The sequence below is a fragment of the Tripterygium wilfordii genome, chromosome 17 (genome assembly GCF_013401445.1).
Source record: "Tripterygium wilfordii isolate XIE 37 chromosome 17, ASM1340144v1, whole genome shotgun sequence".
NCBI classification, from domain to species: Eukaryota; Viridiplantae; Streptophyta; class Magnoliopsida; order Celastrales; family Celastraceae; genus Tripterygium; species Tripterygium wilfordii.
Window position 1 is genome coordinate 2,851,586 of NC_052248.1, and position 26,639 is coordinate 2,878,224.

General features: G+C 38.0%; 2 protein-coding genes and 1 pseudogene across 11 annotated transcripts; all 3 read left to right on the top strand.

The window, feature by feature from the left end:
* Positions 1–77: 77 nt before the first annotated feature.
* LOC119982788 lies at positions 78–5,066 on the top strand. Its single transcript, XM_038826348.1, has 3 exons — positions 78–642; positions 3,196–4,709; positions 4,863–5,066. Exons 1-2 carry the CDS (start codon positions 244–246, stop codon positions 4,687–4,689), a joined length of 1,893 nt encoding a protein of 630 aa, XP_038682276.1. The 5' UTR covers positions 78–243; the 3' UTR covers positions 4,690–4,709; positions 4,863–5,066.
* On the top strand, positions 4,707–6,645 carry LOC119981802 (annotated as a pseudogene).
* A 2,003-nt stretch (positions 6,646–8,648) lies between these two features.
* On the top strand, positions 8,649–25,972 carry LOC119982767 (SPX domain-containing protein 3-like). Of its 10 annotated transcripts, none has more exons than XM_038826313.1 (21): positions 8,651–9,686; positions 11,142–11,684; positions 11,801–11,923; positions 11,999–13,993; positions 14,079–14,192; positions 14,370–14,552; positions 14,647–14,709; positions 14,956–15,027; positions 15,131–15,397; positions 16,503–16,622; positions 17,770–17,829; positions 18,610–18,650; positions 18,796–18,873; positions 18,977–19,061; positions 19,454–19,622; positions 19,705–19,800; positions 19,970–20,108; positions 20,996–21,320; positions 22,289–22,517; positions 22,662–22,807; positions 23,886–24,021. In XM_038826313.1, the coding sequence occupies exons 1-15, from the start codon at positions 8,802–8,804 to the stop codon at positions 19,580–19,582; spliced, it is 4,758 nt and encodes a 1,585-aa protein (XP_038682241.1). In that variant the 5' UTR covers positions 8,651–8,801; the 3' UTR covers positions 19,583–19,622; positions 19,705–19,800; positions 19,970–20,108; positions 20,996–21,320; positions 22,289–22,517; positions 22,662–22,807; positions 23,886–24,021. The 10 variants fall into 10 exon arrangements, with proteins under 10 accessions (XP_038682247.1, XP_038682241.1, XP_038682243.1 ...); XM_038826315.1 differs by lacking the exon at positions 23,886–24,021 and adding an exon at positions 22,883–23,093; XM_038826314.1 differs by lacking the exon at positions 23,886–24,021 and having other exon boundaries at positions 19,700–19,800; positions 22,662–23,093.
* The last annotated feature ends 667 nt before the right edge of the window (positions 25,973–26,639 follow it).

Consider the following 26,639-nt stretch of genomic DNA (forward strand, 5'->3'; position numbering starts at 1 on the left):
TAAATTATGTCATATTTTTTCCCTCAAAATTCCAAATTTCCTTTTTTTTTTGGCATTTCTTAAAATGGGAATATTGTGATTTGGGAAATAAAGCCGTTCATTCATTTTTACGCAAATCAACTCACATCGCTCCGATTTTACGGAATGGAAATCGCGAGAGGACCATAAGAACAGCTACGGAGAGGGGTAAACTTGTAGTATTGTACATAGCGCAATTCAATCCCTAAATTCAGAAGAGTAACCATGGATTACTCTTCGGAGAATTACCAGTATCAACAGTACCAGCCATACGATCCTTCTCATCCTCAATCTTACGATCCATCAACGGCAACCCAAGCTTACTATGCCTATACCAATCAACAATACGATCATCATCTTCAACAACATCACGCGTATTACCCTCCTCAAGACTACTCGCACCATTACCACCAAGGAAATGATCCGATTCACCCGCCCGGCGTCCCTCTCCCGTACGACCCCACCCAGGACCAGCAGAATGCCTATTACGCACAAAGGGCTGTGGAGAATCAGCAGCAGCTGTATCACGGCTCGGATCCTGGTGGTTTAAACTCGGGATCAGCGGCTGCGATGACACAGTATGCGGGGAGCGTGACTGCAACACAGGGAGCTATTCAACAGGAGGTTAGGGCTTTCATTGTTGCGATTCGTCTCATTCGAAGATTTGAAGTATATGCATGCATATGTTTGTTGTGACATACATTTGGGATATTTGTCTATTTGCTTTGTTAAGTTGAAGTGGCTGGTTATATAACAAGACATTAGGTATGTATTGATAAATTTTCGGTGTAATTGTTAAATTTGTGCTTTTACTATCGATTAGTATTTGATTTGCAGTTTGCATAAATAAGGTTTTTTACATGTTGTCTTTGATATCATTAAAGAAAATATTATCTGTGTTTATTCTGCCGTGCAAGTGTGCAACACATCATACTTCTTCCTTTCTTTACCCCTGCTAAATCTCATTGGAGGATGTCACTTCTTCTCATGGTTTTGAGATTTGGGCTGCTAGAGAGAGAGATTGCCTGAGCTTGGATTTTTTCATATACATGCCTTTCCATATCCTCAATGAACCGAGCTTAAGCAACCCTGTCACTTTGCCCAAATCTGCAAAATATTACATTTTTGTTCATAATATAAGGGTTATAAAAGGGGAGCATGTTGTATTCAACTATTCAATTGGGAAGCTCCTCGTTTAGAACCCTTATTTGTGAGGGAAAAGGGAAGTTTGTGATCTACCAAACTGTCTAAAAAGGGCAGCTAGGCTGAGATTGATCGAGTTCCATTCAAGCAAGACACCTTTCATTTGATCCTGTAGAGGGAGCTCAAAAGGCTAGCTACTTGGTTTTGTGGTTCAGCTTATTAGCTGCCTAACTTCAGATTTTCTTCTTTTCTTTTCTTGGTCACCAATTTCCAGCTGGGTTGAGGATTCTGCAATTGTTTGGCATGATTTTGAAATTTCAAAGATTGTTGGAGTAGACATACAGCTGTGCTCCCCAGGCTCATGTGGGAATATCATTGAAACAACAGAGCTGATAGGTATTGAAATCTCTGCCCTTATTTCCAGAAGATGAAGGGGAGGATTTGTTATGTTGGCCACCGAGTTTAAAGCAGCCAGATTAATTGAGAGGTCAATTGTATTTTAGTCTACATCAGAAGTTAGAATGTTAGATCTGTGCTTCTTGCTGTCATATTTTGGTGCATGCTTATGTATTTTTATGTTTGCTTTAGACCTCACGTAGGTGTGTTGTGTGCTCTTACAATCAAGTGATTTCATTCTTTCTCATTAACAATTTTCGGGGCTTACTTTTATTATTTGACTTAGTCTGTGGTACATTCATGTTAAGTCACCCTTGTTCCCCTGCTTAACTCTCCCTAGCACATTTAACTAAATCTATAGGTTCACAACGTTAAGCATGTAGTATATTTTCTAGTTGGTGAAGTTCACAACTGCTCTAGGAACGATCTTTCCATATTAAGTTGATCTTTCACGCCTATTCTGCTATGAACAAGGTCTTTTTGTTTTCTTCTTCTCACTTAGGCAAGCATTGCTCCTTGTTCAGAGCCTTAAGATTAACATTTGTCATGGTTGTTAAACTGCCCTGCACCTTTGTGCTGTCTGACTTTCTGGGATGGATCCTTGATGTTCGAAGATTTTCTGGAAGGAAGTTACTTTTGGGTCATTTTATGTTTCAAGACATGATTTTGAAGGATTTTTTATTAACTGTTGATTGCTTCACAAGTGTAATAGAAAGTACAAGTACCGTCATATATGTAGCTTCTAGGAATGATGAGTTTAAAATTTTAGTGGATAGCAGATGCCATGCTAAGACACAAAATAGGTCTAGGGAACATGAGGATCTATGAATTGTGAAGAAACCAGTGTTTGCAAAAATGTCCGAGTCATTTTACATTTGTTAGATGTGGTACATCTGAGGAGCAGCTCCAGGTCTTTAGAGGATGACAATTTTCTGCATTATATATGATGGTTGAGTTAGTGGAATGCATTTGAAATGTGTTTGAGAGAAGCTGATTGGAGTTTCAGTTTTCTGGTGATGCTGAAAACTGTGTAAAGACAAATAGGACAGATTGTGCACTAAGAAGTTGTGAATCACAGTATTTTGTCATATTCTAATTCAAAATTCGAATTACCAAAATGCCTTATCAAGCGAAACTGTGTCTCCTCACTGGACTTCTCAAGACACACTTCTGTCAATTCTAGAAGCTGAAATAGGAACTTTGACCCAAATGGAGCCTAAGGTATGGTAGCCTCAGTTTAATGGTCAAGACGGTTAATCTTTACAAAGGGGCCGGCATAATTCTGGTAGAACCTTACACGAAATCTCGTTTCTTTGAAGACTGTTTGTTGGAATTGTTGGCCACATTATCCTTACCCCAAGAGACCGGATTTTTAATCCCTGTAATTCCATACATTATATCTCAGCCGACCCCAATTATTTTTTGGTATTAAGACATTATGTTGTTGGTTCCAAACATGTAACATAAGCTATGTACTATAATGTTGCTATCATTTTTGCTTGATTTGTATTTTGTGTATGTATGCGTGCTTGCACGAGTTATATGTATATTTGTCTTTTTAGTTGAGATTCTTATGATGTCAGTATTAAGCAACTAGATCATTCTATGGTATGTTTTATTCTTGAATACCATCTGCAGATTGGGCCTTCTACACATAGGGGTGGAGGTAGAAAGCCCTTTCGAGGGGGTGGCCGAGGCCATTTCGGATATCGTGGATCCAAAAGAAGTGTCTCTGCAACCCCCTCTCGTGGCAGGGGACGTGGCCAGGGTGGTGGTAGGCACATTCCTTCAAATGGTGCTGCATCAACATCAAATTCTGCTGCAGCACCAGCTGAAGGTCCTAATGCTAGAATGCCACCTTCAGCACTGGGCCTTGGGCAGGCTTCAGCTTATGTTCCTGCACAAGTGCCTGCTGCTCCACTCTGGCCACCTCCACGTATGGCTTGGTGTGAAATTTGTAGGGTTGACTGCAACACAGTTGAAATCCTAGAGCAGCACAAGAACGGTAAGCGACATAAGAAGAATTTGCGAGCACATCAGAGTTTACAGAATGGGAACAAGCTTGTACCTGGACAGTCGGATGTACAAATGCCCATTTTGACAACAAAACCTGAAGTTGTCGAGCCTGAGAAGGTTGAGAGATCTGAGGAGAAACAACCACTGCCTGAAAATTTACCCTTGAAAGCTAGTGTTGATGACAATGTAAGGGATACTGAACAGCAGAAAGATATTGATGAGAAGTTGGAAGTACCCATGGCAGCTTCAGCAGCAGAACCTGAAAGGAAGCCTAGTGATCACTCTCGAGCACGAGGGCGTGGTTTCAAGCGTAAGATCAGAGGGGGACGAGGGGGTAAATATGTTAGAAATAATGAAGGGCGACGAAGACCAGCTGAGCCTCCCAAGCCCAAAGAAGTAATTCCATTCATCTGTGAACTTTGCAACATCAAGTGCGAGTCAAAAGTGGTTTTTGACAGTCATTTGGCTGGTAAAAAACATCTATCTAATCTGAAGCGATTTCATGGCCATCGAGCTTTATATGGAGAAGCAGGGCTCCAAGCACTGTATCCTGCCAACTTCAGTGGTACACAGCCATCATCGATCCCTCAAGTTCAACAAGGTGTTAATGACCCACAGGTTGTTTTGACTCAGCTATTGACATATGTGCTTTCTCAAGCCCAAACACCAGGGTTCATAGCCTCACAGGTACAAGGGTTAGCTGCAGCACCAGCACCAGCTGTAATGTCAGCATCTAGTTTTGGAACCCAGCACTACCCTAACTCTCAAAGTCAAGGATCACAAGCAACACCAGAAGTTGGGAGCAAAATTCCAGCCATGGTGGACGCGATGAATCAGAAGCAACCTGTATCAGCGGAACTTGGCGTTCCACCCGCTGCAACAGCCAACAAAGAAGCAGAGAATGGAAATCCGGTATCTGACGCTAAGGACGCAAGTCTTTGCCACAACAGCTCTGTGTCAGTACCACCGGAGAAGAGCAACTTAGGTGCCCAGCAAGTTATTTCCGAACCAGTATCTGAGAAAGATTTTTGTCCACCGGAATGTGATATTGGCTCCTCAGGTCTAGTTGCACAGCCAGGAATGGAGGATGATATGCAGGAACCAGGGTCAGAATGAAGACCCGAATATAATACATGGTATACTCTCACACTACTTTTTATTGTTACATTGAACCTGGCTCATCATGGTGAGTGAAATTTTGAATTCAGTGACGTGATAATCCTAAATGATGGTCTGAGTTCTGGGAATATAGAAACTGTTGTTTCAGTTTGGCTATTTTCTTTTTGCAGGAATTTCATCATCAATTCAACAGCTTGAGCTTCAAGCCCAGGGGAAGTATTTCATTTGGAACATTATGTGATATCCATTTGTCTATTTCAATCTAATTACTATTATGATTGGCAAATTTAAAAATCATATGTACAACAGAAGAATCTGCTGAAACTTCTGCCTCTGCTATTGAATGATATCAGGTTGGCCAGATTTATCAGTCATCTTTTTTTATTAAGAAAACCTAGCTTATTTTATTTTACCCAAATGATGGTTGCTCGCAGTTTTACAATCCCAAACTCAAGGCATTTCTGAAAGCATCACTTCCCCTTTCCCGATGTTATCGCCTACCACACCCTCGTTAGAGCCCATGCCCCCTCCTCACTTCACCTTCCCCTTGGTGCTCAAGGCCCTTGCGCGCCTCCAAACCAAGTTGGGTTTACGTTCGCTTGTTGTGAAGCTAGGTTTTGACTCCGACATTTATGTGCAAAATGGGTTGATTAGTTTTTATGGGTGTCTTGGGTTGGTTGAGATTGTGGTAAAGGTGTTCGAGGATATGACCGAAAGGGATTTAGTATCATGGTCTTCGATGATTGCATGTTTTGCTAATAATGGGCTTGGATATGAAGCGTTGGCTTTGTTTCAGCTTATGCAGCTTGAGGCCAATGTGAAGCCTAATGAGATTATGATGCTGAGTGTCATATCTGCTATTTCGAGCGTAGGAGCAATGGAATTGGGCAGGTGGATTGATGTTTCTGTTCGGAGGAATGGGTTGAAGCACTCTGTTTCACTGGGTACTGCCTTAATTGACATGTACTCAAAATGTGGGTCAGTTGACGATTCAATCAGTGTTTGATGAAATGCCTTATGAGAAATGTATTGAGATGGACGGCAGTTATTACCGGCATTGCGGTGCATGGCCACAGTACGGAAGCACTGAGAGCATTTTTGGAGATGAAATGTGGTTTGTTGCCTGATCATATTACCTTTATTGGAGTTTTAATGGCTTGTAGTCAATAGTCATGGTGGCCTTGTTGAGGAAGGATGGCAAGTTAAGTTTTCAATAGTATTAAGGATGAATATGGTATGGAACCAATTCTTGAGCAGTACGATTGCATGGTAGATCTCCTTGGTCGTGCTGGGTCAATCTTTGAAGCCTTCGAGTTTGTAGAGAGAATGCCCCTGAAAGCAAATGTTGTTGTTTGGAGGACTTTGCTTGGGGCTTGCGTCCGGCATAACAATGTTGAATTGGCAGAGAAAGTGAAGGATAGAATTCATGAGCTAGACCCTTATCATGATGGTGATTATGTGCTTTTTTATCTAATGGATATGGTAGAGTTGGTAGAGATGGTCTGAGAAGGCCGAGGTTAGAACTTGACTGGGAGAAAAGAGGATTCGTAAGAGACCTGGCTATAGTTTTCTCGTAGTGGATCAAGTTGTTCATGAGTTCCTGTCAGGAGATGATGCTAATCCCAAATCAAAGGAAACCAGAGGATTCGTAGTTTCATGACATTGAAAAGGAAGAGAAAGAGCAGTCTTGGTTTTCAGAGTGACAAGTTTGCAGTTGCTTTTGCTCTTCGCATTCTCGATGATAGAAGAATCGTAAGAGTCATGAAGAACCTTTGAATTTGTAAGGACTGCCATTCATTCATGAAGCATGTTTCCCGTAAGTTTGGCCGAGAAATCATTGTTCGGGATCGGAATCGTTTTCATCATTTCAGAAAGGGTTAATGTTCTTGCCATTGCCAAGATTATTGGTGGCACATACTCAACTGCAAGTCTGCAACCCTTGATATAACTTAATTATGAAAATGCATGATGCACGTGCGGTGGAGTTGTGGTAGCCATTTTCTCAATTTGCAATGAAAGGATGAATTTCATCTCCATTGATTTTTCTGGAAAACATAGTCCATGGACATGGAGGCAACTGCTGCAGAACAAAAGGATTATCTTTGTGGGGGGTATCATCTCAAGAGCCGTTTTCTTATTCGGACACCCGTACAAGAGAATATTTGTGGACTACCTATACCACATCGTTTTCTCTCCTTTCCGTTTCTCTCTCGATCCGGCCGGTCATGGTTTCCGACAACTGACACACTATCAAAACCCCATAAGTTTTTACCACCGTTCTGTATTTCGACCATAATAAAGCCCGAAAGGTACAGACCACCGCGAGTAAGAATGTGCTCGACCTAGTACACCTCTTGGCCGGTCAGAAAAGCTGCCGGAAACGGCGATAGAGAGATACCAGAAGGAAAGAGAGACAAAGAAGAAAGAAGTGAAAAGGTTTATCAACCCAAGCGTTGATCAAAGGTCTATAAACAATGGTAATATTTATGGACGTTTCCACCTCAGAATTCTCCATGATCTCAAAAATCAACCAACCATTCTTGTCTTTCAGAACATAACTTTCAGGGGTTGGATAGTATACCTGCAGGATGAGCATGGGACGACGCCAGTCACGCCACAGCCCTTATGATTGACATGTAACTACTGGGTATTTTCTTGCATGGATTAGAAATGGGCTATTGCTCCTCGTTCTATCTCCATTTTGTGCATGTTCGTCTCTCATTCGTCATGCGAATCAATTTGATTATTTTCCCAGTATATATTTTCTTTATTTTCACCATACTTTCCATATTATTTGAGCACATATATGTTGGGTCAGTTGCTGGAATGCACATCATAATGAAAATTCACATTGGAAACTCAACTGGGAAGATAATAGACTCATTTCTTAACGAATTGAAACACTAAACCAGGGGAGGATTCAAACACCATGTTTGAACTTTTGTTCAGCCCAGTTTTCAGAATGTCAGAGCTGAAGAGGCGTTGCTTAGTATAGGATTCTTCATTATGCTACACTTGATTTTGGTGAAACTCTTTCAGAAACAAAATTTTTGGTCGTCATTTTTATCTGCCAGGGACAGTGTAGTAGTCATTTAGCATTCCTAGACTTTTCCCCAGTTCTTCATTTCTTTCTTCAGTTTTTGTTGAATTCCTATCCATGATTGCGTTTATGGAATACTTGATCTTGCATAGCAGAAATGGTGGCAAATACATTTAATCACAGGATTATTTTGAAATGTCTTGACAATTGACATGAAACTTGCCTGTCAATGGGCAGGAATGGAACACAGAGATAACATTCTTATGATTCTCTCAGGGGCCTCAGCAAGTCAGCTCCCCAAGCATGTGGATCTACAGGAGAAACTTTGGAAGGGTCCTCCCAGGGACATAGATTTTGTTCTAGAATAATTTTATTGTTGTCAACAACCTTGATTATTGGTACTCCTCAAGCATTTGTTGATAGTTGTAGTTCTTCTTGTTTTTTTTTGGTCTGGATTGTTGATGAAAATATTTACACGTGATTAAATTAAGAAAGCCCAACTACTGTTTAACTAAAAACAACCTTGATTGTTGGACCAAATCGTATTATATCGTCATTAATTGATAGCTGTTTTTAACTATATCGAAATCTTATTTATAGATAATATCTTAATTTGTACTAAATTGAATTAGATTTTAATTGAGTATTGTCAAATATGTTTTCTCATTAGAATCGAAACTTGAACATACATATCTTTAACTGAATCGATTGTCGATTGAGTCATCTCTTATTAGAGTCAAATTCAATCGTTTATCAATCGAGTCACATCTCATTGATTCGAACGACTTCTTGTTGATAGTATTGTCAAATGCCTATTAGTTATTACCGTCCAAGTATTTAATTACTTTCCGAAATGCCATATTAATTATTTGACAGAGCCGATTAGTGTCCTAAATTTTCAACGAGAAAGAAGATAGATAGAGGCGTAAACGACGTCGTAACCACGTTGCCACCCAAAGCCCCGCCTAACGCGACCCGGAATTTCCTCGCAGGCAATTTCTTCATCATCTTCTCTCCTTCCTTTCTCGTCGAGTCCCCGTGATTCTCTTGCTTCCTGAAACCTCTCAGAATGTACAAATCAAACCCTAATTCCTTCAATTTGCCTCCTAAATCCACCACCGCCAACTCGCGCTTGACTCAGAAGCAACTCATAGACTCGCTCGCCTCTCACATCTCTCTCTATCACTCTCATTCTCTAAATTCCGGCTGCAATCGGAACCCTAACTCTAATTACAGAGCCTCGATCCTCAAATGGTTCTCTGCTCTCACCGTCCATCAACGCCAGGCTCACCTGACCACCGTCGACGTCAAATTTACGCAGCTCCTCATTCAAATGCTCGGAAAGGTCCGCACACAAGGCTGCGGCGTCTTCATCGTCCTCCCAGATATCCCCTCATCTGATCCACCTCACCTTCCAAGCCTTTGCTATAAGAGGTCACGTGGCCTTTTGTCTCGAGTCGCCGAGTCAAATGAGTCTGAGCGCTTGATTTTCGAGTCTACCTGGTTGTTTGGCTCGAGAGAAGGGGAAAAGATCGAGGAGTGTTCGTGTTCGATAAATTGTCTTGATTCTGTGACCGTGAGTGAGGACTTTATAGAAAATGTAGATCATTTCGTTGCTGCAATGGATAAAGTATCCAATGGGCGATTTTTGAGGGGTCAGGAGAGCGAATTGGGATCAGATTGGGTGGAACTTGAATGGTTGAAAGACAAGGGTTATTACAGTCTGGAGGATTTTGTGGCGAGTAGATTAGAGGTGGCCTTGAGATTAGCTTGGTTGAGCTGTAGTGGTGGTAAGAAAAGGGGGGTGAAGTTGAAAGAGAAAGTCATCGCTGCAGGGGTGGCTGCAAATGTATTCTGGAGGAAGAAAGGATGTGTGGATTGGTGGAGGAAGTTGGATTTGGAAACCAGGAGAAAGCTCTCAACTGTGGCATTGGGGAAAGCTGCCAAATTCCTGGTATTTCTATGTGAATTTGTTGTTACACATAATTTTTTCGACAGGTTGAACGTTTAAGATTGTAAAAACTTCTTTCAGTGCTATCGAAACTACGTGAAAATAATGTAAAATCTTGAAGCAATGATACTGGTCGAATGAAATTTAGAACAACAAAGCAGAAACAATTTCAATTTCAAGGTATCAAAACGACACTAGTCAAGCATAAAAAGATCTCTAGATATGCCATTGAATGGAAGAGTTTCAAATTTTTACTTTTTAGAATAGGGTTGGAATTGGTATGCATATTAAATTGACATGGGGCTCATTATGATTTGTTAAAAATGGTGTAGTTAGTAAATTTTGTTCTGGATGTAAAAAGGGAATATTCTAAAAATGAAAAATATTGTCTCTTGAACATTCTGTATTTCTTTTTTTTTTTGTCCAAACACCTGCTTTACATTTTTGAAACTGAGGAGTTTTGTTGAATTAGTTGTTTATCCTTTAACCTTGTCTTTAATTTCCTGGTTTCTTGTGTGGTTCGAATTAGTGGGTGTGATTTTTCTTCCCTGTCTTTCTATGGTTTGCAATTTGGCTTTGAAAGTTGAATTTACATTTAATTTTCATAATTGTGAAAATCTAGATGCAAATATTTAACTTCATGCAATTGTGGGTGACATTTGACTGTTTCTCAAAGTGGCTTGGAACTCAAAGAAGAAATATATACCATCTAATGCTATATTCACTCTTACTATAATTTCTTATATGTAGGAGAATACTTCGTAAAATGTGTTCGAATGAAACCTTTTTTTTTGTTTCCCTGTTATAATAATTGGCCTTTTAAATCAAATTAATAGGCATGATACCTTTTCTTCTTCTTTTTTTTTTGGTAAACTTTGATTTTTTTCCCCATGGTGATGGAACTTCTGTTCATCTGCATTGTAACTTGGTAAGTCAAATTACTGCCGATTTTGAAGATTGTTGAGTTATTGACTTTTATGCTTTTACCTTTTGTGTATTTGTTTGGATGATATCTGCTTGATTGTTGTAAATTTTGGGCCCAGGATTGACATCTTCTATGTTGTTGTCCTTCAAAATTTGTTGCATGAAGCAATCTACATTATTGATTAAGTTAGCTTTTGTTTCCCTCCCGCAGCTTTAACTTCTTTAAAGAAATAGAAGTTCAATTCTGAATTCACTCCCTCCCATTATTACCAGTACTGAAATCTTTTCGTGTTCAATAAGATGTTCCTCAAATTTTCATGCCCTTTGTTACTAAATAGCTGTAAATTTCTGTTTCGGTTGCAATTTTATCATCTGTGAGATTGTGAACGGGAAAATCTACAGTATACATTGTTTTTGATAAGAAAATGTAATGGAAATCTACTGTAATACATGAGAAAAGTAATTATTATTTTCAAATGCTTGAAAATTTTCCATGGACAACATGGCTTAAAAGTCCTAAAAACTAATTTTCAGACACTTGAGATTTCAAAGGGGAAAAGCTCTGTTATGATGGAGGAGATGTGGTCCCTTAGTGCCGGAGTGGAACAAGCATCGAGGTATAAGTGTTCAGACTCATCACGAAGCCATACTGTGACAAATACAGCTTATACTGGATTTGGCTTATCAATTAAGCCTCCTTCTGGTCATGGAAAATCGAAGGCCCTCATCGAGATTCTTAATCAATTAATTGTTCTTCAGGATGTCCTTAGTCTTGTGTCATCATGTTGGCATAGTGACCATAATATAGGGAAGGTTTTCTTCACGACACTGGGATGTCTTGGTACCACTTCTGATTGTGTATTAAGAAAAATGAGAGCATTAATTATGGTTATTTCACTTGATTGCATGAAAATCGAACTTCTTGAAGAAGATAATTCTAAGTCTCTGCCTACTAAATCCAAAGAAAAGCTCAGTTCATGCAGTAAGAAAAAGAAGGGGAGAACCCATAACATGAAAAAGCTAAATCCTGGGGCAGGTTCAGGTGCAGATGACTTTTTGTCCGACAAACCTTTCAAGGTATTGTCTTGTTGAAAACTTTCTAGTAGTAAGCATTTTTATAATATGTATGTACATTGGCATGTTTTCTTTTTTGTTGTGAGAAAATTAGATTTATTTACTAAATGATATCATAGGATTTTGAACGTGGATTGGCATGTAAAGAGAGAGAAGATTTGGTGGAGTCATCCAATGAGATGCATGGTACACTTCATGGGAAGGAAGGTCAAAGAGAGACATCATTTTCAGCAGTGGAAATGGTTGCTTGTTTTAATTTGGATAATAATTTTTTTATTAATGATTTAAATAGATTATAACTGACGCCCTGTCATCAGGAACATGACCAAAGAATGGTTGTCGGAAAGGAACGATCTACTGCAAGGAAGTGTAGGAAAGAAAAAAAGAAAAGTAAAAGTTCTGGTTTTAAAAATCCAACTGAAGTGAAAAATTCAACAAAATCAGTTGCAACTGGCCCCTCTTCCTCTGTTTCTTCTGCAGCCGAGGCAGCGAAGGCTGCATCTGCCCATTCGACTGTCCAGACTGTATCTGATGAAAAGCTTAATGTTGGCAACATCGTTGAAGAACATTTAAGTGTTAGAAGGTCTTCTTTGGAACCCCCTAGGGGGTATATTTTCACTGAAAGCATCCAAGAAGATTGTTCATGTCGTTCTACTGAAGATCTATGTCATGGGGGTACAGACTACAACCAGGTTTCAGGCATTCTGAAGAATCATACTACACTTGGCAGGCTAGGAATATCAAGTTGTAACATCGACAGCGATGTTATTTCTGCCATTGAGCCTGCATTGGAGCTTGATAGTGTTTCCACAAATGTAGATGCCAGCTTAGATAATTTGTTTCCTTCGACTAAACTAGAGACAAAAGCAGATTTTATGGACAAATCAGTCAGAGCTATGAGTAGAAAAGAGGAACCTCTGTGGATTCAGGAGCAAGAGACTGAAAATATTTATGTTGGAGTTGGACACACAAGTGCTTCTGCATTTATTTCATATGAGTGGCCTAGTGTAGCACCTGTTTTTTTCCCGTCCATCAATCCACATATTCCTGCTGCGACTGATAGATTACATCTTGATGTTGGTCACAACTGGCATAATCACATTCGCCAACCTTTTGTACCCACAATGCATCAGGCAAGAAATGCACGCATTGAAGTTGGGTGCAGTCCGATTTTCCCTAGGCCATTGCCAATGAGTTTGGATTGGCCTCCAATGGTTCGAAATAATTGTGGCCTGGCTCCATCATTTACCTATAATTATGATCCTGGGTTCATTGCGAGGCGGCAGTCTGCTTTTCAGCCGACCTTCTCTGGTCAGAATTATATGAAAGCCTTGGACAATGAGAAGTATTCTGGTGATTCTTTGGATTTGACTGAACTAGCCAATATGCAGGAATTAGCTGAGGAATGTGACAGCCACTGGCTATCTGAGGAAGAATTTGAGGTGCATGCTGTTTCTGGGATAGATTACAATCAGCACTTCGGCGGCGGAGTGATGTATTGGAATCCCTCTGATCATCCGGGAACAAGTTTCTCTCGACCTCCTTCACTTAGTTCTGATGATAGCTCATGGGCTTGGCGTGAAGCAGATATGAAGAGGGCTGTTGATGACATGGTTGCCTTTTCTTCTTCTTACAGTACAAATGGTTTGACTTCACCAACTGCCGCTTCCTTTTGTTCTGCTTTTGATCCTTTGGGGCCTGGACATCAAGCACTTGGTTATGTGGCGCCAGCCAATGATGTACATGGCAAAGTGCTGCATTCGTCAACGACAATAGATGCTGTATCAGAAGATGATGTCTCAGGATGTTTGTCTAATATATCTGCTGATATTGAAGGGAAGCCGGGAGATTCACTCCCCTATCCTATTTTGCGTCCTATCATTATACCAAATCTATCAAGGGAAGGATCAAGATCTGATTTCAAGCGTAATCATGATCACAAAAGCCCGTGTCTTCCCACTAGTAGGCGGGAGCAGCAACGGATAAAACGCCCACCATCACCTGTAGTTCTTGGTGTTCCACGAGCTCCGCGTCTGCCTCCACCGTCTCCTGTGAGTGACTCTAGAAAACATAGGGGTTTTCCTACAGTTAGATCTGGGAGCTCCAGCCCAAGGCATTGGGGTATGAGAGGTTGGAATCATGAGGGAACTAACTTGGAGGAAGCTTGTACACGTGTGGATGGAGCTGAAGTTGTTTGGCCTTCTTGGAGGAATAAAAGTCTTTCAGGCTGCACAATGATTCAGCCTCTTTCTGGATCTTTGCTGCAAGATCGCCTTATTGCAATGTCCCAGCTAACCCGAGATCAAGAACATGTAAGCATAACTTCCACCTTATTCCCTTTAAATATGTTTTGGGGTTTGACTGATGCATGTGTTTGTTTGTAATATTGCATTACAGCCAGATGTGGCATTACCACTGCAACCACCAGAATTGCAGTGTGCTACTCGAAAGGCATCCCTCTCCCTGATGTACAGTCTCCTACATAATGAAATTGATTCATTCTGCAAGCAGGTAGATGGCTTGATTGATTTCCTTCTTCTTTCTATTTTATTATTTTGGGGAGGTTTTCAAGTATAATATCCAATAAGATTCTGTTGCTTTGAGATTCTGTTGCTTTGAGATTCTATTGCCATTTTTTGAGGCCATCACTGTGTAATTGATTGTTTTTATGGCATCACGATACCCAAGGTTGCTGCAGAGAATATGGGTCAGAAACCTTACATTAATTGGGCAGTCAAGCGGGTCACACGGTCTCTCCAAGTATTGTGGCCTAGGTCAAGGACAAATATCTTTGGTTCAAATGCAACAGGTTTGGCACTTCCAACCAGTGATGTGGATCTAGTGGTTTGTCTTCCTCCAGTAAGGAATCTGGTAAGAGTTAAAATAGGTGTTTACTTGAAATTACATTTACCTATTGCATTGGTTCTATCTGGGCAGATACTTATATGCTGACATTTGTTTCTAGGAACCAATCAAAGAAGCTGGGATTTTGGAAGGCCGTAATGGTATCAAAGAAACTTGCCTTCAGGTACATAGTATGTTTGACACTGGTACTACAGTGCTAAGTAGTTGTGATAAAGGCGTTCTGTCAAATTTTATATTGCCTGCAAAACATATTTTTGATTCTCCGGATGAAACTGTTTGGAATCTCTTTTTTTAAGTTTATATCGTCTACTGTTATATTTGCAGTTGATATGGAATTATGTTGTTTTTTTTCTATTGATTTGCTACCATATTATCTCAGAAGATATACCTTGCTACATCTGTATTTCAGCATGCAGCCAGGTATCTTGCTAATCAGGAGTGGGTGAAAACTGATTCTCTTAAAACCGTGGAAAATACTGCTGTAAGTGTTATCATTCTGAACTGTGTTAGTATTTGATTCCTTTTATGATGGTGTTTCTTATATGTGTTTCGTATACTGGTGACTTGGTGACTTTTTTCCGCAGATACCTATCATTATGCTTATGGTCGAAGTTCCCCGCTATTTGATTGCCTCTGCTGTTTCTAATGTTCAATCACCAAAGGAGGAGCCAACTTGTTTGACTTGTGACAATGGTAACAACAACACTCTCTCCGGTGCAACTGGTTTTGAAGACTCTGCATCACCAAAATGCTCTCAGAGCAATGATGATAATTTAGATGATGTGAAGTCAGTTCGCATTGATATCAGTTTCAAGTCCCCGTCACATACAGGACTTCAAACTACTGAACTGGTAAGCTTTGTGTGAGGTATATGTATACATACATATATATGTGTGTATGTATCATGTACGATATTTGTTTACCTTTTACCTCTGCTCAGTTTTAGGCTATTGGTAGTCTAGCAAGAGAATATTTGAGGCTTTTCCTTTGTCAATCAATCCTGGATTCATATGGTAACATGATAGGACAGTTAAAAGGCTTAACTTGGGAGTGGCAAATTCTCACAGGGTCTCAGGGCTTGGTGTCATGCGAAAAAATGATGTCCTGTTAAACTTTTACATTATGCACATCTTTACTTTACTACAGGTCACAGGAATCAAAAGATCAACTTGAAATCAAATGTTTGTCACATCATTCTATCTTCATGTCAAATAGTTTTGAAAATTATAGTTTTACTCGCCATGGTATCCTCCTGTAACTTAGTGTTACTGACAATCCAAGAGTATTAACCTTAGATGTGGATTTTTCCAGTGCCAGTACTCTGAGTCTAAACAGCTAATATTACATGCAATAATAGTAAAAGACTAAAATCATTACCACCAGTACCCTTATCTTTACTTGGAAACTTTATTAACTGAAAAGGGTAAAAATAATAGAAATGAAATTCCAAGCACTGTTATTTGAAAATGACAAATAAGGAAAAAAAAAATGTGTGCAGTCATAGCCCTGTAATATTTGTAGATGATGTTTACAGGATTTGAAGCTGTAAAATATAGGTTTTTAACTTTCTATTAATCAACCTAACTGCTAGGCCAAGGGTTCGCGCTTATATAATTTATGTATTGTTTCCTTAATTTATTTTTGAAACTAAAATTTTGTACTCCATGCCAAGAAAGTGTTGCCAAATATATAATTTTCTTTTAAGTTGGCTTCTGTGGTAGGTTTCTTAGTTCTTTGTGGAAATATATGTTGTTATTCATGTATTATTTGTGTTTCAAATATTTTGGTGGTTTATATTTTCAATTAGTTTCTAAAGTTTGATGTAGTTTTGACTTTTCATATATTTCAATTAAACTCTGTTCTCATTTTCCTCACTTGTTAATGGTTATTCTAATGAAGTTTGGAATGCTGAATAATTTGAACTTAAAAATTAAAAAGTTCAATTTGTTTTTGCAGGTCAAAGAGCTTACGGAGCAATTTCCAGCTGCCACACCTCTTGCTTTGGTACTGAAACAGTTCCTGGCAGATCGTAGCCTGGACCGATCCTACTCTGGTGGCTTAAGTTCCTATTGCTTGGTGAGTTACGTGCATTGCCTTAGTTCTTGCATTGGGTGGGGAGTTTCTTTAGTTGCACTGCCAAATTGTTCTTTTATTTTTGAAGGTATTGTTAAACTAAATAGTGAATAAACAAAGGCTGCCAGTTCACTTTATGCTGGAATAGGTTCTTGGTTGAACTGTTGGCTTACTATTAAATATATAGCCAAATAATTTTGAAGGGAAAAATGCCTGGATCAGTGTCATGGTGCAAATTTTAATTAAGTGTGAAGTCTAGGTGGATACGATTCTTCCAACTTAATTTGGTTGACCTAACTTGATTTTATTTTTTTATTTATCTTAGACTTAAAATAGCTTTTGAGACCGTTCATTCTTCTGTTTGTGAGATTAAATAGAAAGAGTTGAGGCATGCAAAAGAAACATGTAAGTTTGGCTTGGCAATGCAATTTATGTGGATTTTGTGCCAGGCCCAAGCTCAAATTTTCTGAATTTTATATTGGCACTTTAAATTGTTCGCTTGCAGCTATTGTGGCTTTTCACCTTTTTCCTAAACAACTTTCAGTTAGCCGGCTTTTACCTGGTTTTGACTAGTTCCCTTAATGCGGAATTGCTTCTCTGTTGTCAATTTAACTGTCCATTGTTTGTCCTTTTAGTGAAATTTACTATCCAGGATACCCTTGTGTTCAGCAGCTCTAGTCGTTCGTTTAAACTGTTTCTCCTCTTTGAGGCATCAGGCACAAATTACTGTTGTACCCCATTCCTTGACCAATGAAACTGTTTTCAGTTCTTTCAACCCACTTGTCAGGATTAAGTGAAACCTAATCTTTGATTTGAGATTTTTTTTAGAACTACTTTGCCGCTCTGTTGGAATCTTAATGCAAATTAAATGCAATTGGAAGGTCCGTTACTCTATGCAGAGGAGGAAAAACTCTGTTAAAATGTTTTAGAACTTCTGCATGCTCATGTTTTCTTTGCAATTGATTTTTTTCCCGTTTTATGTAAATTCTTTTTCCGTTTTTCAGAAGAATTTGTTTTCACCCTCCTTTTTTCGCTGACACTGAACTAATTACAGACAGGAGTGAACTGCTTTCTCTCCTTCTACGTCTGTTACCTTGATATTTCATTATTGTCGTGTAGTTTTGATGCACTTTTTTTTGATGTTTTGTAGGTGATATTGATTACACGTTTTCTGCAGCATGTGCATCATCTTGGCAAACCTATTAATCAAGTAAGTTTTGGACATTGGTGTTTTTAAAAATTATGCTTTTACATGGTTATTTTTTGCAGAACTATGATATCTCTTTTATTTGTTCTTTATTTTTTTTTCTGTGTTGAAAAAGTGTACTGGGATTTCAGTTTATTGTACTGTTAAATCATCCCCTTTACATGATAATCATGAGTTGTGACGTATAGTATTTCTTTACTGAAGTAGTTTAATGAGGAAACTAAGAAACTGCATCTTATCTGCCAGGCAAATCATTTGCCATGAAAGAGATCTTCTGGAAGTGAAACAATAGACTCTTTACATACACTTTTTTGGATCCATGGCACATCTGATAGTTTTCTCTTGTAGCCGTTAGCATAGATGAGCACCAGACACATGACATTTTAATTTACACGCACAGTGCAGCAATGGAATTTACCCCTGGTGAAGCCCATTTGTGATTTGTCTATACATAAAGGGGCTTGCTCCAGTTCCTGCATTTAAATTTGTTTCCTTAATTCCTTAACTCATGAATGCCAAATGCTCCTTGAATTCCCAATGCAATGTAGAGGGATGTTGAGATTGATGACAAGGTATGGCAGTGAACGCATTGTGTATGTTCTTTTATCCATTTCTCGCTATTTCTCATTGTCTGCTTGAATGCATCAGCCTGCTGGGTTCATGTTGACATGTAGGGGAAGAGTTTTTCTTAGTTAACTATTAGTTGTCGATTCATACCAAAGTGATAATTATTATATTATCCAAAAAAATTTGGCTGGTCGTAACTTCTATGTGCTTGTGCAGAATTTTGGAAGCCTTCTGATGGATTTCCTTTACTTCTTTGGGTAAGTCAAAATCTGATTTTATGGTTCGTCTTCATCTCTATCATGGATGAAGATGGTCATATACATTGAGTGCGCCCTGTAACTAGATATGTATGTTTTATTTGTTGCATATTATTTTTAAAATGGTTGGATTTTTGAATTATAGGAATGTTTTTGATCCTCGCCAAATGCGTATTTCAGTACAGGGGAGTGGAGTGTACATAAAAAGGGAAAGAGGTCATAGGTAATGGAACTTTGGCTTAATTTTTCTTACTTGTTTATGTATGTTATTTCTTAAACATTTATTCTTTTCTCATGTCTGGATGGTTTTGTCCTTTATGATGTAGCATTGATCCAATACACATTGACGATCCTCTTTTCCCGATGAATAATGTGGGGAGAAATTGTTTTCGGATACATCAGTGTATCAAGGTTAGCCTATGTATGCCCAATTGATTTTATTATCAGCTGATAATGAACTATCATTTACCCATATAGAAATTCTTGGCTTTAAATTGCAAGCACAATGTCATTTGGGTCATGCAATAATGGAACCTTAAGTCTGAAGTTGAAGTGAAAATTTCAAGACCAATCGAAGATTAAAAAAATGTGCAAAAGAAGGGCTATAGGGTGTAATCCGTGCTAAAGTAGGAGAAAGAATGGTATTTCCTGTCTTTGGTGGTAATCGTCTTAGTTTAATTTTGTTAGAGGAATTGATATAGTTGGGAACGGGTAATCAAAATTCCCTAAGTTTGCTACTACAGCAGCCTGGATTGTGTTAAGTGCCCAAATCTTGATAATGAAAAATATTGCATGTTATGCAGGCATTTTCTGAGGCTTATTCTATCTTGGAGACTGAGCTCACTTGCCTTCCTGATGATGGTGATACCAGTTCAGTGCTGCCACCATACAGGCTGCTTTCAAAAATCATCGCAAGCATAAATTTGTCATAAGAAAATTTTAAGGCATTTTATGTGAGTGGAAGACTGGAAGGTACTTTTAAAAGCAACATAAAATGTTTCTTACAGATCTGGTGAAGATACTAACTTTGCACTTGCTTTGACAATAAGCATAGGAAAAGCGATTGCTGATAAGTAGATTGATCATATAAAGGCGCACAATTTTTATTCCAAGGGTTGCTAAAGATACTCTCTTCATTCAAAGAAAAGGGGTAGCTACGAATTCTCCTTTTTAGTGCATGATATAGACACGCACACACACACAGTTGCTTCTTGATATATACATGCACCTTATGTTCAAAGATGCATGAATTATCTTTTCTTAACCAATCCGTTATTCTTTACTAAAATCTTAATCTTCAACTCAACATTTTTTCATAGGTGAAAAGTTTTTGGTTGCTGCTTAAACCTGCAGTTAATCAACAGAGATTGAGAATGTTTTTCGGAGTCTGGATTGCAAGAGTCAGAAACTCTACTCCTTGATTGTGGTTGCTATTTATCTCATGCTATGCTCCGACACGTAAGTGGCCATCATAATATGCAAACTATATCTTGGATGATTGTCATAACATATTAAATTATATTTGTTGGTAAATATTCTTCATGATGACTAGATTAGTTGATACATCATATATACGTATACGACAGAACAATGAAGTTAAAAAATTTATTTTAGCTACTTGCGTCACACTCATACAATTAGCTGAGAAACTAATGGTTTTTGGCTAAAACGTTGTCCAAATCTGTAGAAGGTAGTGAAACTCATACCTCATCTTTTCTGTACCTCATGTTGTAAAGCTACTAGTGTTCAGCTGTAAATGCTTATTGTCCTTGGAATGATTTCTCTAGGTGTTAATTTTCTACCCTTCCAACTACTGTTGCATAACCCCTTCTCTAAACTTTTTCCATGAATTTCCTAACAATACATGCTTTACTAATTTACTAAATCCTTATACTCTGTCCACGTGTTAATATAGAGATCTTTTTCCACCATCTATTATGATAATTGTGGTAACTGCTGAGCCTTTCCAAGTCTATTGAAGTACAAGTCATATGGTGCTTTGGAACGTCAATCTATTGGATTTCTAATGTGTTCGACGTGCTTCCTGTGTATAGTAATTTCGAGTTGCGCTTTAGTTGTCAATTAGAATGGAACTTGAAAGCATAATCCTTACTTATTTAGGATATACAAGAGAACTGATTCCAGAAAATACTCTGTACAAGCAATTCAACATGTTAACTATTTTAGTGTCTTTAAGGAACTATGGATTTATGCATCTACACTTCTGAGTTCTGAGTCAAAATTATGTAGAAATTTTGTACTTTCTACTTTAAATGATCCTATGCTTTTGGTTTATAATTTTTTTTTTCTTTTTATTTAATATCTGTCTATTTTTATTGTTGCAGTTTTTGTATTAATTGACAGAATGGATATTTGACAAGTCAACGTCATTTCTCCCCCTCTATTGGAATAGTGACCATGACGCTCGGGCTCAACTTTCTCAGGATGCCGATGGTCCAAATAATTCCTGAACAACAGAAAATTTGTCAAAAATTGAGCACACTTGCAAGTGGGTAATCTCCTGATATTATTACTAGAATCCAACATCATTTGTTGTTGTGACCCAAGTCTGAGTTGAGATGAAGAGTTGACAAGAAGAGAACTTGTGTTTACTGGGTTTTCCGTCAGAGTTGGAGTAGCTTTACTCTTTTAGAAGTTGCTACATGCCAGGTACAGCCCATCTCTGGTGATGCCATAATGGTAATTTAATCACAGTTTCTCCAATGTTATCCGTATTCTCAAAGTGCTTTAATTCTGCATTAGTAAATATCTACTGTAAATTACTCATTCCCCTCATTTGGCCATTCATATGATAAATTGTCTACAATGCTACACAATTCTATTATTCCTGTTAGCGTACCGTTTGTTGTTTGTACTGAATCATTTAACTTTATGAGGACTCAGCTCTTACTCTAATATTCTTCCTTTGGCTTGGATCTTACTCAAACGTGTATGCTGGGTTGTACTTGTTGCTTTATTTGCCACTTTGAACTTCTTGGCAAATGACAGGAGTTTGGTATGGTTCTTTCTTAAGACATTGGATCATAGTATTATGCAAGAACTTGCTTTTTGTCATAATGTTGTGCTTGAACTTTATTTATTATTATTTTTTTGAAGAAGAAACTGGATTGCCATCTTCCGGGGGATATCCTAGATGATCTTCATTTGTGAACTCAACAGGGTTTGTTGGCATTGATTGTTAAGATTAGTTTTTGAGGATTGATGATATATGTGGTATGGGTGTGTGGTCCACTGAATAAAGTTAGATATATTTTGTCAAACTAATGCATGCAATTTTTATCATCACGTTACTTCTTCCAAGCTCATTTGAATCTCTTAAATTCCTTCCTGCTTGACGTTCTTTATTGTATGGCCGTGAAGAGAACAAATTGCAACTGATCAACTAGCCCGATTAAATTCCTTCCTGTTTTTAAAAGCCTATGCTTTTAGGGAGAAGAAAGATGCTCCTATTATTTTTTCAGTTAGCAAGACTTTTTCTAAACGACCAGTTGTCTTTCTCTGTGCCTGTATTTATTTTATATTCCCATTGTAACTGGCACCTTTTTAGCAAGCTATATACAGTTTGGGATAAGGCTCGGATGATGATGAACTAATGATTTGTTTTTTATTTTTGTCAGAATGATCTAGGATTTATAGGATATTTGGGAAAAATATGATCAATATGTTCACTTGAGCAACTGCACGCGAGAAAGCATGCTAGGATTTAAAGGATGTTTGGGAAAAGGATGATCAATATGTTCACTTGAGCAACTGCTCTCGAGAAAGCATGAAGGCTTGCCCCCCATTGCTCGAGTTAATCTGATTCTCCTACTAGAAAAGAAACTGAAACTCAGCTTCACCAGAACTGTGAGACTCAACTCATTTGAATAACATTCCACATTATATGCGATTCAGCTTTTACATATTTTCTGTGATTATAGTTCCTTTTAATCTACAAGAAATGACGTCGTTGTGATACATTGGAATCCTTGACATCAATTTCATTCTCAGGACATGGCATCAAAATACAACCTTAATTTGCAGCTCGTGGCTTCATTCAATTCTATTGGCAGCTTTGAATGGTGCTGATAATGTGCGGCTGCCAGTGTCAGCTACGGCATATGCATGTTCTTTTGTTGGCTGCTCTTTGGCCGCAGGTTAGATGCTGTCTTCTCAGATCGAATCTTAGTTCTGTGGTAGGTTCAAATATGTGAGATCCTTCATGTCTGCAGATTCTGTTGCTGGAGAAATTATTTTGGGAGAAGTCCTTGCAGTTTCAGTTTGATTTGGCTGGCATTCTGTGATAACCAGATTAAATAATAACCCCTCTTGCGTTGAGATGTAGGAAATATCATTCCAATACTAATTGATCAAACCATGCATACATATGAGAGTTAAAAAACCTAACATGAATTTTGAGGGTTAAAGTGTTTTAAAATTTCATTTAAGAGACTTGGGGGGTTCTCATGGGCTATCACTATATGAGCTATCTCGTACTACTCTTGTTGGATTGGCAAAAAAGGTTGAATGAGAACCAAATATCATGAGGAACAAATCACTTGTCGGAAAAATGCATTAATTCAAAACTAAACCATGAAATGATATAGTTGATTATCCCATTAGATAAAGAATCCTGAGGGGTGGATGTCATGCTTAGAGCTGTTGCACTTGTAAATGCTTTTCATCTATATCAAAGCTCCATGTTTCGTATATTTCTTGAGGGAGATGTTGCTAATATTGTAAGTAACGAAACGGTGAAGTGTTGGATGTTAAGTGATCTTATATTTATGTTTATAATGAATGGTTATTTTACTTACATGTCACGTAAATTTGAGGGTAAAGTAAGGATGATATTTTGATTTTAGGAATCTCGAACATTATTCTACCAAAAACTAGTAAGTACCTGGTTGCGTTGCACTGTAATTAATGATTATTTGTTTAAAAAATATTATTCATAAATACCAAATAAAATGAATAAACTCCGAGTCTACACACGTCATCACTGGGTGCACCCAAAAACCCAGAAACATTGTGTAACATTAGAGTGGCCCACAATACAAGTCATTTTTCACTGCTTCGGTCTTAATTAATAACGACGACTACAAAAGAAGGAATATGCTGGTGAATTCGATTGCTTACTTCAACGACTCTTTATCACGCCAAGCATATGCTCCCTAATATTCTCTTGCTATTAAATCCCCCTCTTTACTGCTCTACTTCTACTTCCACTTCCAGACAACGGAGAGAGAAGCAGAGGTCGATCAATTATCGATGAAATTCGGTAAGAGATTGAAGCAGCAAATCCAGGAGAGCTTGCCGGAATGGCGAGACAAGTTTTTGTCCTACAAGGAGCTGAAGAAGCTGGTGAAATTGATCTCTTCTGCTCCGCCATTGTTGAACGAATCGCTCGAGTATGGAAAATCAGAGGCGGAGTTCGTCTACTTGCTGAATAATGAGATCGACAAATTCAATGCGTTTTTCATGGAACAAGAAGAGGATTTCATTATCCAGCACAAGGTAATTACTCATTATGATAATTAATCATCGATCAACCTTTCTTTTTCTTTTTCTTTGTCTTTGTAGATTTGAATTTTGTACTCCGAAATGTGGGTCCCGTTTGTAATTTCTGTTTGTTACGTGGATTGGGTGGTAATGCTTTTATAGGGGATTAGAATTTCTGGTAACCGAAAGAGTTGGCAAGTTTCATCTCGGTCATCCAAAGTTCGTTATATTAATCCACCACAATGGTAACGCCTCGATAGTATTGACCGTATCGAATTTATTCACAAATATGCTTGTTCTCTCATTCGTGCCGAAATAGATTAGCAAAAGATTGAACCCCCAAAAGCGTCGCGACACAAACAAATATTTTTCTACGTAAAATATTATAAATTGAATACTCGTGATAGAATCGCATAAATCTAACACAAACAATTCAAAGAGATATTGTTCGCTCTAGGACTAATGCTTGCATGGTTTTGTACGTAAAAGGGCTCTATTGATTGTGAGAGATAAGATCTTCACTTATGCACCACATCGATAGCTTCAAAGAGATATTGTCCGCTCTAGGACTAATGCTTGCATGGTTTTGTACGCAAAAGGGCTCTATTGATTGTGAGAGATAAGATCTTTACTTATGCATCACATCGATAAAGCTATCGATGTAGGATACAAGTCTTTAATTACAAATAATATTAATTTTTTATTATTAGGGGGAAGAAGTGCATGTGTTAAGGGTATCATTCAGCAATTTTCAGAAAATACTTGGCAATTCATCAACAACAACAATAATAGATATTGATATAAGTATGAATGAAAATTATCTTTTACTAGAAAAAGTGTAAGTATCAATGAATGCAGGAATTACAACAAAGGATCCAGAGAGTGATTGATACTTGGGGCCCAAATGGAAATCAGCCTTCAGAAGCAGATTATAAAGAAGAAATGGAGAAAATTAGAAAAGACATTGTCAATTTCCATGGTGAAATGGTTCTCTTAGAGAACTACAGCAACATGAATTACACAGGTTCTTCATTTCTAACTTACTACCAAATTTAACCTTCTGAGTTTTTTATTCATACAAAAATTTCACTCATGCCCTTATATAATGAACATATGAACCCTAACACAGAACCTGCAATTCAAGTTATTGTCAATGTGCATTTGACCACTTTTGCAGGACTGGCTAAGATTTTGAAGAAGTATGACAAGCGAACCGGCGGTCTATTGCGGTTGCCCTTCATTCAAAAAGTTCTGCAGCAACCATTCTTCATTACTGATCTTGTGTCAAAACTTGTCAAGGAATGTGAAAACACCATTGATGCGGTTTTCCCAGCTGAGGAAGAAGACACGAGTAGAGAAAAAAAGGAAGCAATTACAGTTGCTGGAGATGGGATTTTCAGGAACACAGTTGCAGCTCTAATGACAATGCAAGAGATTAGGAGAGGCAGCTCTACTTACAGTCACTTCTCTTTGCCTCCTCTGAATTTACCAGACTCTGATCTCATTCACTCATTACAACTCAACTCTCCCATACCAATTCTCTGATGGATTTGGTGATCATGCCACAGTAACACACAACATATATAGCAGTACTCAAATAGCAATGATACATTAAGCAATCAAAGATGGCTAAGGGATATTTAGAGTTTGTTAGTTGCATTACGACTAAAGAAGTAACTAGTAATTGTCTCTCCTGTTTGTTGTACTTTTTAATCACTTTGGGTTGAAATTAGTGCACATTTTCATAAGTTTGGGGAATCAAATTGAGAAGCCTAATGGGTTGAATCAAATTTACACTTGAAATTAATTATTTTTCAGTACACATTTTCACAAGTTAATGTTGTGTTATATATGGTGGTACTTGCCGGAGTATGTTGAAATTCTCACCCAAATACATTAAAGATATTGTCTATTATGAGCCATGGGTCTGTACGAATTTATTTTGATTAATACCATACATTAACATTTATTTTGATTAATACGATAAATGTGTCTTCTATATTTATTTTGATTAATACGATACATTAACATTTGTGATACACAACTTTGATCAATGTATGCAATGTATATATGGAGATTGTACATAAATCCATCAAATAATCATATATAAATCCACACAAAGAGAGTCATAAATGAGCACAAAACCCTTAGGTTCGTCTTTTGATTAATGTATATATACATGATTTGGTTAATGTACCTAATGTAGATATGGAGACTTTAAAATGATGTCACAATATGAGAATGTCATAAACTCTCTAAATTTACATTTTTCAATTATGTATGTATGGATAGAATAGGTGCCCATTTGGCACACCATTTTAATGGACCATATATTGTAGTTGGACCATATATTGTAGTTGTGTACCAAACAACAATATTGAAGCTCAAATTCCAACACCATTTTTAGACCATTTTCAAATTGTTCTTGAATGGACAATTCTGAAACCATTTTGGCACAATTTCACATGAAATTACCAATTTATCCTC